General features: G+C 38.8%; 2 protein-coding genes across 7 annotated transcripts in view; one reads left to right on the forward strand and one right to left on the reverse strand.

The window, feature by feature from the left end:
* Positions 1–2,528, reverse strand: part of RBM48 (RNA binding motif protein 48) — a 7,726-nt gene extending 5,198 nt beyond the window's left edge. Inside the window, exons 1-4 of one of the 3 annotated variants that reach the window (XM_086857780.1) lie at positions 2,440–2,466; positions 2,065–2,154; positions 288–478; positions 12–157 (exon numbers count right to left, since the gene is read on the reverse strand). In XM_086857780.1, the coding sequence (XP_086713906.1) occupies positions 12–157; positions 288–415 (274 nt within the window). In that variant the 5' untranslated portion in view covers positions 416–478; positions 2,065–2,154; positions 2,440–2,466. Of the gene's footprint in view, positions 1–11; positions 158–287; positions 479–2,064; positions 2,155–2,310 lie in introns of all 3 variants that reach the window. The other 2 variants (XM_023920572.2, XM_086857781.1) reach the window with 2 other exon arrangements.
* Positions 2,455–15,981, forward strand: part of PEX1 (peroxisomal biogenesis factor 1) — a 25,658-nt gene continuing 12,131 nt past the window's right edge. The window contains exons 1-11 of one of the 4 annotated variants that reach the window (XM_086857511.1): positions 2,455–2,797; positions 4,414–4,557; positions 6,519–6,602; positions 6,843–6,957; positions 7,047–7,819; positions 9,182–9,301; positions 11,413–11,536; positions 11,794–11,903; positions 13,170–13,270; positions 14,075–14,207; positions 14,851–14,947. In XM_086857511.1, coding sequence (XP_086713637.1) covers positions 2,681–2,797; positions 4,414–4,557; positions 6,519–6,602; positions 6,843–6,957; positions 7,047–7,819; positions 9,182–9,301; positions 11,413–11,536; positions 11,794–11,903; positions 13,170–13,270; positions 14,075–14,207; positions 14,851–14,947 — 1,918 coding nt within the window. In that variant the 5' untranslated portion in view covers positions 2,455–2,680. Of the gene's footprint in view, positions 3,144–4,413; positions 4,558–6,518; positions 6,603–6,842; positions 6,958–7,046; positions 7,820–9,181; positions 9,302–11,412; positions 11,537–11,793; positions 11,904–13,169; positions 13,271–14,074; positions 14,208–14,850; positions 14,948–15,981 lie in introns of all 4 variants that reach the window. The other 3 variants (XM_023920343.2, XM_023920342.2, XM_023920344.2) reach the window with 3 other exon arrangements.

Below are 15,981 nucleotides of genomic sequence, written 5' to 3' on the forward strand. Positions count from 1 at the left end.
TTATCACAAACCTCTTTGATTTGTTGCTTTTGCTATATACTTTCTTCTATCCTGCAACTTCTCTCTAGTTTCTTGGACTGTTTCAAATTCTGGAGCATAGCATACATGCAGCAAACTACCAAAGAAACTTCGTTCATCCATTTTTTTCTTGGCCACCCTGAAGGGAATTAAAGTGTATCAACAAAACTAAGGATTTTACTCCAATTCTCTAGAAACTTAACACATTGCAAGTACAGAAGGTGTAAAAGATTAAGACAGCAAGAGGCAGATACTGCCCTGTTCAATACCTTGCACATTGCAGTTTTTTGAATTTTATAAGATACACTTCAGTAAATTGCTCTGCTGGATATTCATCTAGAGCATGATATTCCTCAATGGCACCATATAATGCAAACTGTTCAACTAATTCCTTCATAACACCTAATGCAGGAACTCCTTGTATCAGTAAATAGCGAGATTCCAAATTGATAGTGTAAACCTGAAAAAAACAAAAAACAAAGACTATTCAAAAACACTCCAATTCTTGCTTTATTGCAAAAGGCAGGCCTTTTTTCTCTGTTTTCTGGTTGTTGTCCAAATCCTCTCAGAATGCTGAAAACCGCTATGTACTCTCTTTTGTAGGGCAGTAAGTGTGTGGTTATTTGGGACCTCTTCAAGTCACTGAGCAAGAGCTGAACTGAAGCCTCTCATGCATAGTAAGACACAAATGAGACCTAACTTTTCTGCACAGAGTATTACTGCCAGTTGTTGAGTAAAATATCTTAAGTCTCTGGCCAACTTCCACACAAGATACACTCTAGTGACCAGTTCATAGAAGCTACTGTCAAAATACAGAGAAAAACATTGAAAAAACAGTCTTCTTTATAGGCAAAGGAGTTGAGCAGGTGAAGAAAACTGGTTTTTTCCACATAGGGAGTTAAAAAACAATTACCACAACTCCCTGGGGCAAATCATGTGTGTGCAGAGCAGTCTCTTTGCCAGGGTGATCCAACAGCCTACATTTTTAGGACACACAGATAAAATCTGGATGCTGAGAGAAACATGGTCTTCTCCCAGAAGGTTAAAAACCAAATCAAGCATTCTCTTCTGCTTTGTGTAGTGACTGTCACATAACAGACTTTAAGCAAAGCTTTTTGATGGCTCACTATGTACAACAGGCAGCTAAGCAGCTCATCCCTGGCATCAAAGAGAATTTATTCTGAGTTTGATTAAAAAAAACCCAACCAAAACACAAACATTTAGACTGAAAAGGTTACACATATTTCTCAAAAAACAATATTCCGGACAAAGTGGGAACTGCTTGAGAAATCAACTCTCAAAACTTCCACTATGAAAAGCAGTCTCCACAGGCAGGTCGCCTAAGTTTTCTTGCAGCAGCAGCAGCACACTCCCACCTACATTCTTTTGGGAAGAAGGGATTGAAGGAATCTGATGCTTCCACTATGCAATTTTGGGGTTTTTTTTTTTGGCTGTTTTGTCCTTCTACCTCTTTCTTGTCCAGGAAAAAGATTGAAATGTTTTTTCCACACTTGGGACATCCATACTGTTTCTCCTGTGTGTATCCTCCAGTGCCTAGTGATGTCTGGATGCCTGTAATGACCAGAGCTCTGTGGATGCACAAGGTTCTCTGTCTGCTGCCCCACCACATACACTTGAAAGAACATAAGAACTTAATAGCTTTGAGACTTCATGAAATATGGAGGGCTTTGAGATTTTACAGGAGGGTGGTGATAGTGAAAGTGATGGGTCTTATGTGTGTGGGTATGGAGTAACCATTGCTCCGGCATTGGTGAGACCACACCTCCAATCCTGGGGTCAGTTCAGGGCCTCTATCTACAATACACTGAGGTGCTGGAGCACGTCCAGAGAAGAGCAACAGATCTGGTGAAGGGTCTGGATCAAAAGTCAGATGAGGGGCAGCCCGGCGAGCTGGCGGGGGGAGGTTATCAACCTAGAAAAAAGGTGGTTTGGGGAGATCTTATCGCTTTCTGCAACTCCCTGACAAGAGAATGGAAATGGCTGTGGGTTGAACTTCATGATCTTAAAGCTCTTTTCCAACCTTACCAGTTCCTTTCTCACGCCAGCACTTTAAAGTGTCGCTGCAGCTCGTTGTACACTGAACGCACACAGAGATACCCAAATCTCACAGTTATGCTGCAGTAAAGAGAAGCTCCTAAAGCGCAGCTGGCGAGGGCCAGGGCCTCCCTCCTCTCCCTCCGGGAGCCACGGAACTCCAGCGCAGGCCCAGCCGCCCCCCCCAGCCCCCTCATCCGAAGCGGCTCCGCCCGGCACCGTCCCCCTCCCCGGCACCTTCACGGCGCGCGGCCGCCACCCCTCGCGGTACTTGGCGCGCGACTCGCAGGCTCCCAGCTGCGCGTGGTGCCGGCACGGAGCGCCCGGGCCACCGCTGCTGCCGGCCGCCATCTTCCCATCACCCACCGCGCCCCGCGACGCGCAGCCACCATTGGCTCCTCCCGTGAGGCGGGGAGTAGGAGCTGCGGTCCGCAGAGAAGCAGCCAATCAGAGACGGGCAGCTGGGAAATGCCGCGCCCGCATTGGCTGGCAGTGGGTTGGACCATTGCTCCGGGGGTGGCAGGGAGCAGCACCCCCCCGCGCCCGCCCCGAGTAGGCGGGTCCGTGCCCGGGCGGAGCGGGCGCGCCGGGCCGGGTGGCCGCGGCCATGTGGGGCTGTGGCGACTCCGGTGGAGCCGCCGCCGCCACCGTCGTTCTGAGCGGGACCCGCGACTGCTTCCTGCACCTGCCGCCCGCGCTGGCCTCGCTCCTCCGCCTGCAGCAGGTACCGGGGCGGCGCTGCTCGGGGCCCGGGCGCAGGGACGCCTCTCAGGCAGGCAGGGAGGATTACGTGAGCGCACCCCCCCCCCCCCCCCCCGCATCCTGTTGCCATAGCGATACAGAGCCCTCCCTTCCCTCACGACTCAGCCCTCCCAGCAGCCGGGACCCCTCACGGGGAAACATTGGGGAGCCTCTCCTCCCCTCGCTTCATGCGTGGCCCAGTATCGTCATCCATTCCTAATAAAACGCTGGAATTTTTCTTCCCCAACGTGGTCTGGCAGCGTCTCTCTCAACACTTCCTTTTTCATACCAGATTTCCCCGTAACCTGCTGTCATTAAGCGAATAATAGGTAAATGTTTAACTCGGGTAGGAGAAGAGGTGACAAATCCATGCAGAATCCTCATTCTTGGTGTACATAAATAAAACGTGTCACTACGGAAAGGCACTCCCGTCATGCAGAGCCGTGCTGAGGACGCAGCTGAGGCGTCAGCTGCAGGGAGTGCACCTTGCACTGTAAATAACCTTTCACACGTGGAAACGGGAGGAGAGACACCGTGTGCCTCTTGTGCCATGAACGCAGAACTAAGAGTGGCAGCAGAACAGGGTGGAAAATGGCAGGAATGAGCCGAGAAAGATGCGAGCAAAGCTCAGGAGTCCTTGCACAGCCCCCTGGGCCGAGCAGGCCTCCCTCGGCGTGGGTAACCTCCTGATTTCTCAAGGCCAAAAAGGGCATTTCACAACAGGAAAACATCTTTACGATCTTTACGTTCATCTTTACGATTTCATCATCGTAAAGATGAACCTGCTCCTTCATCTTTATGTTAGTAGAAGGAGGTTAGTGGAATTGGAAGAAATGAAGTATTAAATGTGAGCTTCATTTCAGCTGCAGTTTCTGAGTGTTTTACGCATCTGCTGGCAAGGGAGAAGAAATAGGAGTGCAGTTGCTTTAAAATCTCATAGTGTCATTCTGTACATTGTTTGTCACGGTGGACTCCTGCTTTTGCTTAACCTGAGTTGCTAAATGAAGAGGTAGACTCTCAGAAAACTTGATAGAAATAGCGTCTTAAATACATCTCATGAATAAAAATACTAAAAAAAGGGATAAATGGAATCAAAAGCTAAATCCAATTGCAAAAGATGTTAGATAAGTTCTTCAGTTTGACATCAAAATACCTGGGTAGTTCTGAAACTGATAAAATCATTTTGGTCTGAGTTAATGGGATTTTTGACTTATTTTAAATATGTCATGGAAGTGCACTTGGAGACCATGTAAATGGTATTATTTTTGTGAAATCAAAGTATATGCTTATTTCTTTTCCTCATTTGTGAAATACAAGTGTGCAGTTACATATTTCTGTGAAATATTTACTGATACCTTATCATGCAGAAGAAAATAAATTAATTTTCTTACTTAAAAATAGTCCATAAAAATAGAAAGGTGTTTAAGAACTTAAACCAATGCTCACTTCTGTTTTGAGAGTTGTGCAAACGAGGTGTAAAATCCAGATAATATGATTAATTCCTTTGATCTCTCTAATCAAATATGTTTTAGGTTGTGCAATAGTCATCTTACTTAGCTGGTTTTATATTAATTTATTTTCTTTCTTTGAAACTCATAGGGTCAAGCTGTGAAAGTATCCTGTGGTCATCAGTCAGTATTTTTGAGCTGGATGGAAACCAGGCATCGAGATCACCGGGATGAAAATACTGCAGAGATTAACAGACATTTGGCAGAGAAACTTGGCATCACAGATGGAGAACAGGTTTGAAATTCTATCTTTGTTTTCTATTCAAATAAAGAGTATGGAAGATAAGTGAAAAGGTAATACTTCATGAGTTAGCTGTGACCTTGTTTCGTGTATTTAAACAGTTTTTTCATTTACATCTGCTCATGAGAAAAGTTAACTGTCATGAAATGTCTTGGACATGGAAAGATTTGCTCATTAAACCATTAACAATTGCCTAAACAACGTTAGTATAGGCTTTTGGGTGGGTCTTTGCAGGGCTGGAACAACTATCTTCAGTGGCATTAATTTTAAGAAAATACACTTGTAAGCAATTGAAAAATTCGAAATGGGAATATTTTGCTTGGAATTTCTGTTGTTTTAAAGTAGCTGTTGGCTTTCTGCATATTCTTGTTTAACTTACTTGGGGTTTAAATTTTCATCCCTTTTTTCACCCCATCACCATATATCCCTTTCTCTTTGAATATTTGTATTCATCTCTTATGAATATCTGTCTATCTATCTATCTATCTGTCTGTCTGTCTATCTATCTACTTCTTGTACATAAACTTCTTACCCTTGAACACTTTGTTAAACTTCTCATAAATGACTCTTTCATTGGGCACAAGTTAGAGATGCCCAAGAGGCAGACAGTTTTCTGACACAGGACTACTAAAATCTCAGAATCAAAAGATTTTTTTTCTGTTAATAGGTAGACATGTAAATAAACAACAATACAAAAGTACTGCTTTACACAAGCAGTGTTATTGTACAATATATTCCTATTTACTTATTCTCTTATATACAAAATTTTGTTCAACATAGTAGAAGACCTCAGAAGAGCAGTGTGTTATCTTACTTTGTTTACATTTGCTTACTTTTGTGTTTGTTCGTTTACTTTTAAACATATTTTCTCTAGAAATAATGTATCTGTTTGCAGAAATTTCCAGTTTAGTAGTTGAGCAGCCAAGGCATCTATCCTTTTCAGTTCTAGCAACTAATAACCTTCAACAGGAAAACAATTGACAAAAGAAACCTAAGAAAACCTCACCCAGCTGTGGCCTGGGAATAATCATCTGTGCAATCGAATAAATACATGATTAATTAGATAGTTTCACCATCATTTTGGATTCAGGAGTTACATGCTTTCTGTGTTTCATAATAGAATGATCTTCTATTTGTTGTGGGGGAAAAGATATTCCTCTCAATTATTGCTTCAAACTAAGGACATAGAGGATTTCACAACTGATTGTTACTTTTGTTAAAGGCAACGTAACACATTTCTCTCAGAGGACAGGTAACTAGTTTTATCTCAGGAAAAAAAAATTAATGATGTTTCTTTGAAAATTAATTGCAAGATGTTGTTTGCAAATTGTTGGTTTCTTTTGTCAAATGAAACCTTTGGCAAAAACTGACTTTTGAAGTTGAATGAATTTTTTTTTTGAAGTTGAATTAAATTTTGAATTTAATGCATTCTGAAAGACCTAAGCCACAACAGCTTTTACCACTCCTCTTGATTCACATGATATTAAAACTGTTCTGTGGAGGTGGGGCTGCTTCCTATGAAACCATTCATTAAGGAGCTGGGCTTAATTTTCTGTTATACTTTTTCTTTATTTTTCAGCTGGTTCTAAGTTTATGCACAAGTAAAAGAATTTTTCAACTTTCTAAAATCCTAGGGATTTAAAAATAAAGATTAAAAAAATGGAAAGATGGTTATGTAATCAAGGAGTATTAAAAATTGATTATTTCTTATCACCTGATACAACTCCTGATGTTTTTAATACTCATTGCTTATTGACATCCCCGAGCCTAATGGGATCCATTTCCCATCCATTGAGTACTCATCTGCTTATGAATTACATAGTGTCATTAGGATGGTGTGTGTTCCAAGTAGCAAAAACAGGAAATGAAGATGTCAATTTTCTAGTTGGAATAAAGATGGAGCTTTTATATATTTATAAATAAGGAGTTAAGTATTTTGCTGTTACTTTTGCCAGGTGTTTCTTGAACCCTGTTCCCATGTGTCCTCCTGTCAGCAAGTAGAAGTGGAACCACTCACAGCAGATGATTGGGAAATTCTGGTAATAAAACCCCTTCATTGTTCATGTTCTTGTCTTACAGATGACAGACATTCTGACTGCATTTTTTTGCACAATGCCCCATTCTTTCCAGCCTTTAAGAAAATACTAAATGTGACGGAGTTTAATTGTATTTTATATTTCAAATGGTGTTTGAATACAGTTGATACAGTTTTTCTTTCTTTAAACAAATGTTAAAAATGTATGCAGTATTTCATTTATGATGGTATCACATTTCCCCAGGAACTGCACGCTTCCTCCCTTGAAAGACATCTTCTTGACCAGATTCGAGTGGTGTTTCCAAGAGCTATCTTTCCTGTCTGGGTTGAGCAGCACACCCACGTTTACATCAGAATTGGTAAGCAGTACTCAAGGCTCCCGAGGCACCTCCAGTAAGCTGCTTTGCAGAGGTAGATGCATTCATTGGCATCTTTTGCTCATACTTAGGTACACTTGTGCCAGCAGCCCCATATGGGAGATTAGAGCCATGCACGGAACTTCTGGTATGTCCCAAAACACACGGACCTGAGGAGAGTATCACCAGCACACCTGCCACAGAAAGTGACATCTTGCTCAAAAATTTTGTGAAAAATAACATGGAACAAGAAGAAACATTAAAGGATCCTTTTGCCAAACAACCTTACTTAAAGTCTAGAGTCCTTGAACAGAGTAAGGCTGATGCAAACATGACATTTGGCTCAAATGTTCTCCCAAATATATGGAATTTCATAGGGAACATTTTCTCTAATACATCAGAGCAGAAACAAAAGACTTCGTGTGATAATAATGAAATGAGCACCTTCAAAGACAAGCTGCTGAACTTAATTCACATGGATTCCATTTTTAGAGTATGTCAGTCCCAGCCTCCCAGCGTACAGAATGTATCCACCACTCATGAATTTCTGAAATGCAATGCTGTTCACGTTTTTCCATGGAATTTAGAATATATTGATTTGGATCCAAATCCTGTAGTATCTTACGGAAAAATTAATGAGCTGCTTTCCCCAAGAGAGCGTCATCAAGAAGCAAAACAAAATCTGCCACTTGAAAAGCAAAATCATTTCACTAGTACACAAGAAAAAAATCCTTCTAATTCTAATACTGGCCAAGCATCCAGTGAGGGATCTGTTATTCAGATCGTTTGGAATGGATTTGAAGACCTAAAGAGTGTCATAGAGTATGGCCACGATGGGGGAGCCCTGCATGCTGGAAGAGTTTGGGTCAGTTTGAGCACACTATATTTTGGGCTTATTATTTTATAATATTTTCTATTGGATAGTTGTGAATTGACTACTTAATGTGCGGTTTTGGGCTGTAGACTTTGTTTAGTTTAGACTGTAGAGTTTACTAAAACCAAATACTGTTTGCTAGAGCTGTGCTTTGTACTCATTCTGGACTACATTACTTACCATCATCCTCCAAGATGTACAGTGTACTCTGTGTTTCTGCATGCTTAGCTTTTTTACACCAAATGAGGAAGATATTCCAGTGTTTCTGAAGGGAATATATGCTTTCTTTACAATCTGTGGGTAGCTATTGTATTAATGAGAAAAGTATTTATTTGCATACATTCAGTACTGCATAATAAGACTCTTCATCTGTTAATTCTTTGAAACATGCCTTGACCTAGGGGTCATCAAACAGTAAGTAATGGGATGGCATATCCTAATGAGTCCTTTTATACACTCTTTAAAAAATACATTTGAAGATTAATATCAAATAACCAGTTTGTATAATTTAAACTGTTCTATTTTCATCTGCCATTTTGCCAGGTGACACAAGTCTGGGTATGGGGATGCTGATGTTTCAGCTAGTTCTGATAGAAATACTGCCTGATTATATTCTTTCTTTCCTGGAAGTATGTGCGATCAACAAAAACAAACAAAATGTGCTCCATATCACCATTTAACTTTTTTAATGTAATACATTTCTCACCATTCACTCATTGCTGTGTTAAGAATGAGAGCAAGAGTCTGCAGTGGTCTTTGCCATGAAATCTTTTGACAGAAGTAACAATTTTCCAAATGCCACCAATCATAAAGTCTCTCACAGTTAAGAAATATTGATGAGATGTTTTCAAATTGATGTAAGCTTTAAAATAACACATATTGAAAAGGAGTTTCCTTAAAAGGGCAAATTGACTAATGTGATGTAGAGAGACTGGATTTTCTGTCTCTCTGTTGCAGATGTGTTTAATTCTGGTCTCTGTAATGGTCTGTGTATATTTACTTGCCCACGTAAAATTAATTTTAATCAGCAAATAAAATTAAATTGTTGTTTTTCTCCTATACTAAGAGCATTCTTGCAATGTTCTAAGGATTTCTTCTGCTTCTTTGAGCTTTTGGGTTTACTGAGTTAGTAGAAGATCAGCTGTAGTGAGCACTTTCATAAAAAGGATAAAAGGTAACTAGAAGTGTGCATGTAAGAGTAAGATTTGGATGTCACTGTCAATGTTACTCTTTCTTAATTCTCTTCAGGTTCCATTAGTGATGAAGAAATTATATATGTAGTATTATATATGCAATTTATAGCTAGTTTGCTTCCTAATACTTTTTTTTTTTCTTGTATTTTAAATATTTCAGATTGCAGATGGTCTGCGAAAAAAACTACACATTAAAATACATTCAACGGTCCGAATTAAGTCAGTTGAATCTATTCCTAAAATTCCTGTATCTCTTACACTGCAACCCAAACAGAACTTAGTGAGTTGATATTACTGGTCATATACTTGTTCATATATTGGGAAGCTGAAAATGTTGGTCTGGTCAAATTTGGGGGGAGGAGGGGGAAGGAGGGTGTTGTGTTTTTTTAATTGGTTAGATGATGATCTGGAAGTTGTCTATTGCTGACTATAGAAATAATTCCAGAGAAATTTTTTGGGGTGTAATTTCTTGTTTTTTTATTTTGACTGTGTAAATTTAAGTTAATTGGTTGTTGTGATCTACTTAAACACAGCTTTTCTAGTATTTTTATTTTGATCAATGTACTTTAAACATCAAGCTATTAAATTCTGGGTTGCTCTTGGTAGATAACTCCAGATAGTTACACTGCTAATTGTAACAATTTTCTATTTAAAGGAGGTGGTAGATACCACAGAGGATGGAGAAAATTGAACTTTTGAATTTTGACTTGCTGTTTTCCTGAAGCTACTGAAGGATATAGCACTTTTAACTCATAGCACATTTAAAATCGTAGGGTTTTCCATTATTCTCCAATTTTGAGAATTTCTGATATCTTTCTTATTAAAAAGGATGTTGACATGAAGGAGACATGGCATTGGTAGGGAAAAAAAGTTTTGTTAAATTAGGTCTCAAGTATAAAAAAATCACTGTCAAAAGAGCAACAATAATCAATAATAATTTTGCATCAAACCTTCATTTGAAGTACATTAATATGGGTTCAAATCTAGCACATATTAAGCGCATGCTTTTAAACCTACAAAAGAAACACAAAAGAGAAAAAGAGTCATAGGGTTAAGAAGTAAATATCCAGTTTAAGTCTTCTGGGAGAAGACATGCTTAAATTTTTCCAACACTGCAATGCCCAGACAATTATAGTGAAAGTATCATCATTTCTATGTGCTGTTTGGTGTTTTGCTTTCTTTTTTATTTTCCTCGTGGTTAATACTTAATTTTTTAAGTTGTATCATTGAATCCCTCAGTTTTCCTGTAAGGGAGACATGTTCTGAGTGAGTATCTGTGACAGTAGGAACATACTTTGTACCAGTTCTCAGAGTCCATCCGATGTATCTCTGGAATTATGTATTTCTTCATAACTTGTGTGATGCTGGCCTGATTATTTCCCATGTTATCTCCCCCTCAAAGCTTTAAATGCAGCACTTGCCATCATAGCAAGGCTTAGGCAGGTTAGTTCTTCATCCCCAATATTTTAACTTGGTTTCTTACCTACAGAAGAACTGCATTTTTTTTTTATTTTGGAGATAAAAGGATTATTATTATAATCCTTGTGGGTCCTTTCCAACTCAGAAAATTCTGTGATAGTCTGGCATTAGTCTACTAAAATAATAAAAAAAATAGTTATGTGTGCTCTTGTATATGTTAAATACAGATTTCTCCTTTTCCATTCTAATTCAGTTAAAGGATTTTTTAGTTCTTAGAAAGAAAACAGACAAATGCAGAAAGAATTGTTAGAGTAACTTTAATTTTCCTATCTGAACACTGTGTCCAGCGTCTTCACTGATTCCCCTTTTTCTACATGGGAATTAGGCATCTGTGGGTAGGAACTTAGCTAAGAGATACGGGATCTGGACTCAATTTATTTTCCTATTCCGGTTATCTAGGTGATCTGGGATAAGTTGCTTCATCTCTGCCTGCCTGTTGAAGGTTGTTGGTGATGCCCCTGAACTGGATAAGCCCAGGGTTCTTTTTATAGGAAAAGGGTATACAAGGAAGAGAGGGGTGTAGTGAGCACCTGAAATAAGTCTCAGGTCAATATCAGTACATATTTTTAAACCCAGGGTCTGAGCAGTGCCCTTGGATCTGGGAAGGCAGATAAGTAAAACGTAAACAGAAGCTTTTCCTTGCCCTCAGATCAGCGTTCTAAGGGAAAAATAGTTAGAGGTGGTCTAATACTCAGCTGTGTCCATAGCAGGGGCTGCACGGATGCTTTCCCTAGAGCAGTTGATAGAAATGGTGTTTGTTGGCAAAATGCTGTTTTCCAAATGAATAAATCTCATATATCTTCTTCCATCTCTCTGCTGCCATAAAAGAAAAAAATGTCTCATGCACAGGAAGAAAACATTTTTATTTATGAACTTCTGGTTTTATTTACCTTCTTCCTTTTTCCTGTTTAGCATAAAGATACACATGAAGATGATGTTAAATGTGCATTCAGTTCTTGGCTGCAGGATTGCACTACTGATGATCATCCATGGATAATGTCAAGCACAGACCGTGTACATCTGTCTGTTAAAGAAGGCAAGGATAATACTGTCCTGTCTACTATGGAATTTGCTTAGCCAGTATGCCAGTTAATTTCTGTGTACACCTTTTAACGTAACTGATACCTCTTCACACTGAAAGTGTAAACTTGAGTTACTCTTTAATAATGATTAACCTTTTTTATTCTTTCATTTTGGATTATATTGTAGTATTATTCTAATCTGTCTTATCTTGTGAGGAATGAAAACTGAATTTATTTGGAGTTCTAGTAGTTGTTCATTGTGTTTTTACAGGAATGGAGGAGTTTGTCCTTAGTGCAGCGTATCCTGTGCACATTGAAGAAAATAAGTCTGAGAATATTTTTATGCTGAGTCCCAGTTTGCTGCAAAAGACAAATATACAAGTAAATATCACATAGTATCAGGTATCAAGTAATTTAAATTGTTATACTTGTTTACAATATATTGTATTTTGTATATATTTTAGTTTCCCTTTTAAAGTAAATAATAGCAGTCTGTTCATTAATTTATATGCAAATCCTTTATGTGATTTTGTAGCTTGAGGACCTGTTGAAATTCCAGGCATGCCATGCATTTCACTGAATGTCACAGAGTCATCAGACTCTCAGAAAAATCAGTTAGAAGAGAGAAAAGTCAGTACTGTCCAAGTTTGAACATCCTTATTTGTATATTTACCATCCTTATACTTCTTCTCCCTTGGTACTAAACCACTTCTCAGTATATCTGGCAGGAACAGTAGCTTGTTCTGGCAAAGAAGGGACATATTCCCCATTCAAACCTACCACACTCACCCTGCCTTTTTCTAATGTAATTTCTGTGCCTTGTTTATTCCATATTTCATTTCTCAGGAGAATAAATATTTCTTTTTAATATTGGAATTACTGCTTTCATTAGAATATCTGGTTGATCCACTGCCTGTTACTTCAGGGTTATGGTTATTGGAGTGTGATAGTGTTTTTTCTTTTTTTTATTTTTAACCATACTGTGAAGTTTGGTGGAGAATTAAAGGGTTTTTTTGGCTGTTTAGAATAGAACTTGGCTACAAAATTTAGAATTGCTGTTAAAAAAATAATCAAATGAGCCTTCTTTTACTAGTGGTGAGGTATAAGAAGGCTTCTAGAAATTGTTCAAGTGACTGGAACTAAGATGAAAGACCAAAATGCATTTCTTAATAGCTGTGTCAACATCTTCTACAAGCCTGTTCTTACTTGTGAACCTCTGCAACCCCTGTTTGTTTGCCCAGCTTTCCATACTAGCTAGTTTAGCATACTAGCTAGTGAACAAGATGGAAAAATTCATGACAGATGTTTTGTGAAGTTACTTTTCACCCAGACTCCTGATCAGTTTCACTGTTCTGCCTCATGAGCTCTCCTGCTAGCAGGAGGCACAGGAGAAGGAATAAGCTGCAGGTAGGGGAAGGCATAGTGGGCTGCCCCAGAATCTAATCTTACATTATTAAATTACTGTCAACAGTAAATTGTATTTTGGATATAGTTGTATCTCTTCCATTTCACCAATGGACCTTTTTTAAAGCACAGCAAAGCATACATGATGCAATGCTGTCTTTGCACAATTCCATAGCCTGATCACTCCATAGCCTTTTTCTATAGTTATATTTCATCTGAAGCCTTTACTCTCCTTTGTTGTAGGTTCTTTTACATCCTGTAAGTAGAAAAGCTGATGATGACAACCAACCACCTATGACTGATGGAGACAAGAACCTTCCATACCACAAACTAAATGATTTAGGGTGAGACATTTCATAGAAAAAAACATGTGAGGGAATGGGAATGAGAATTAGAAAAAAAATTACATTGGTGGAAATGCAGACTTTTTGGAAGCTATGCCAGCTCTAAGCAAAACTGTGCATCTTTTGGCTTGTGTCAGGTTCAGACTTTATCCTAGTTTATGCAGATGGTTAGTTTTGTCCTTGAATGGTCTTACTACAGTGAATAGAAAACTTCATGTGTCTAAAGGTACTCATATACTGAAAGTTTCACCATGTCTGCCAATAGAATAGCGGGTCTCAGAACTGAGACTGCCTCAGCATGGAAACTCAGAACTGAGCTTTAGAAGAAATACTGATAGTTCAGCCATTTTTGCTGTTCTAAGTAGTATGAACAGACTTCTACATTGCTGCAAGGGACAGTTGTGTGATTTTAGCTGGGTTGTTCAAATGAAACAAAATTTGTAAGTTGCAGCCTGCCAATCCATACTCCCCAGTAACTTTACCTATTTACTTGTTCAACTAAGATTCTCAAAGAACTGTAGTTCCTAAAAGTTTTGTCACAGTCATCAGCTGAGGAGAGAAATGCAGAGTGCTGTGGTCTTAAGTCCAAGGGAAAGCAGTGGTACTGTGTAGCAGATGTGAAGGGATGGGGCAGAGGAGATGTGAGCAGCTTGGAGTGTTATGATAGTGAGCTGTCAGTGCTGGGAAAGGCAGCTAAGAATACAGTCTGTCAGCATTCTAACTTCCCCATAGTGCAAGCTTTACTGCTTACAGAGTGTGCACTGATACTACCCTATGCCATTTAATGTTTCCTTTCCCCTCTAGAGGAGTGGGCAAATTAGGAACATCTTTATTTGAACACATAAGCCACAGTCTTCTGGGGCGTCCTTTATCTCAAAAGCTGGCTGCTAATGCTGTGGGACTGCGAAGTGGAGGGGTGCTTCTCACAGGAGGAAAGGTACTCACTTCTGCTTTCACCTGCAAACCCTTGCACATTGTTTTCCATAGTTACAAACTGGTTGATGTTAGTTTTCTTTGGTACTATGCGCATTCCAAAGAATAAAGAACAAGCTGAAAAAAAGAGCTGTTAATTGAACAGAGATAATTCAGTAAAATATTATCACACACACACAGACACATTTTGAAGATTACCAATGCCATTTCAATAGGGGATTAATCTACTTTTTGTTTATATTATAATAAGCACCTCTTGTCTTTGAAGTATTTAAATGAAAATAAAGCATATCTTTTCTCTTGTGTTCTAACATAAAATTTGGAGTTGATACTGTTATTTTCCTGTTGCCTCTTAGAGTGATCCATTTAATACCATATGTCACTGAACCTAGTAGATGTCTTAACATTGAACTCAATGGAATCAGAACACTGTACTGGATGTATCCACTCTGAATTTATTGTTTTTTCACTCTAGAGCTTTGGTCCCTGCCAGGTGATACAGATGCAGAATACATATATAGTTTAACTGAGGAATAAACCCAGTGTGTGTACAGCTTCCCTAGCTTGTTGACTGGTGCATACTGTGACAAAAACACAGAAACACATTGGCTCTGTCAATTTACTTTAGCTCACATTTATTTTTGTAGGGAAGTGGAAAGTCAACATTAGCAAAGGCCATCTGCAAAGAAGCTTTCACTGAACTGGATGCTCATATAGAAATAATCGATTGTAAAACTTTAAGAGGTATGATAATAGTTTCTTTTAATCTTGAATGTTTGCTGTACAATAAAGAGGCGCAGTTATGAAGTTACTATATTTGGTCTGAATAATTTTTCTAGCATTTTTGCTGTTTTTGCAAGGATGTTTGATGCCTGACAGTTAGTATCTTCAACAGTCTGATGAAAATACAGCTACTGTAAGTTTATTTCACACTCTTATCAGTTTCTGTCCCACATACCTCCACCAATTCAAACCATACTTGCCATGCTAATTTCTAATTCTTACAAAATAGGAAGAAGTTGCAAAAATTGAACTGTGTGTTTTTTCAGCTCTGCTAGCTGAAACAAATATTTTGTTAACAAACCGTAAGTGTTAAAGAATATGTACATTCAGTGAAAGGATAACACGGGCACCAAAGAAGGATCAAATGACTAACTGAAACCTGATTTATGGTGGCATATTTACTAATCTAGTGTATTTGGCAATAGGCGTCTAACACTCATGATTATAGATAATGAGATGACTCCTTAGTCTTTGTGAGTTCAAAATAATGATTTTGCACAAAGACGGAAGAGCACAAAGGAGGCATTTTTCTGCTCTTGCATTTCACTGGCTTCCTAAATAGTCTTGCTGTCACAAGGGCAGAAAATACTCAATTGTTTTCTTCTGGAGCCCTTATATTTCCTCACTGTATTTCTTTTGCTTAAACCACTGCTTAAGCTGGAGCTCCTTGCACCAGAGAAAAGGGGAAAGATTGATAATGAGCTAGGTCCTTTGCTCTGGAAAATTCTTCCAATTGCAGAATTCTTTAGTAGCTATTTTAGAATGTGGCTCATATTTCTCTGGTTTTAACTGTCTGGAAATTAGACTTGTAGGCTTCTATAGTGGTTAGTAAAAGATGATTAATCTCATTTTAGAACATGTGGAATCTTCTAGTACTTTTTTGATTGAAGATCTGAACTCTTTAGTGATTTTTGACTCTGGTTTAATCTTGGTATCTGGATTTATAGATGTGAAGTCAAAATAGACAAAACATTATGATCAAGATGCACTCAGTC

This window comes from Cyanistes caeruleus, chromosome 1, assembly GCF_971803275.1.
Source record: "Cyanistes caeruleus chromosome 1, bCyaCae1.hap1.1, whole genome shotgun sequence".
NCBI lineage: Eukaryota > Metazoa > Chordata > Aves > Passeriformes > Paridae > Cyanistes > Cyanistes caeruleus.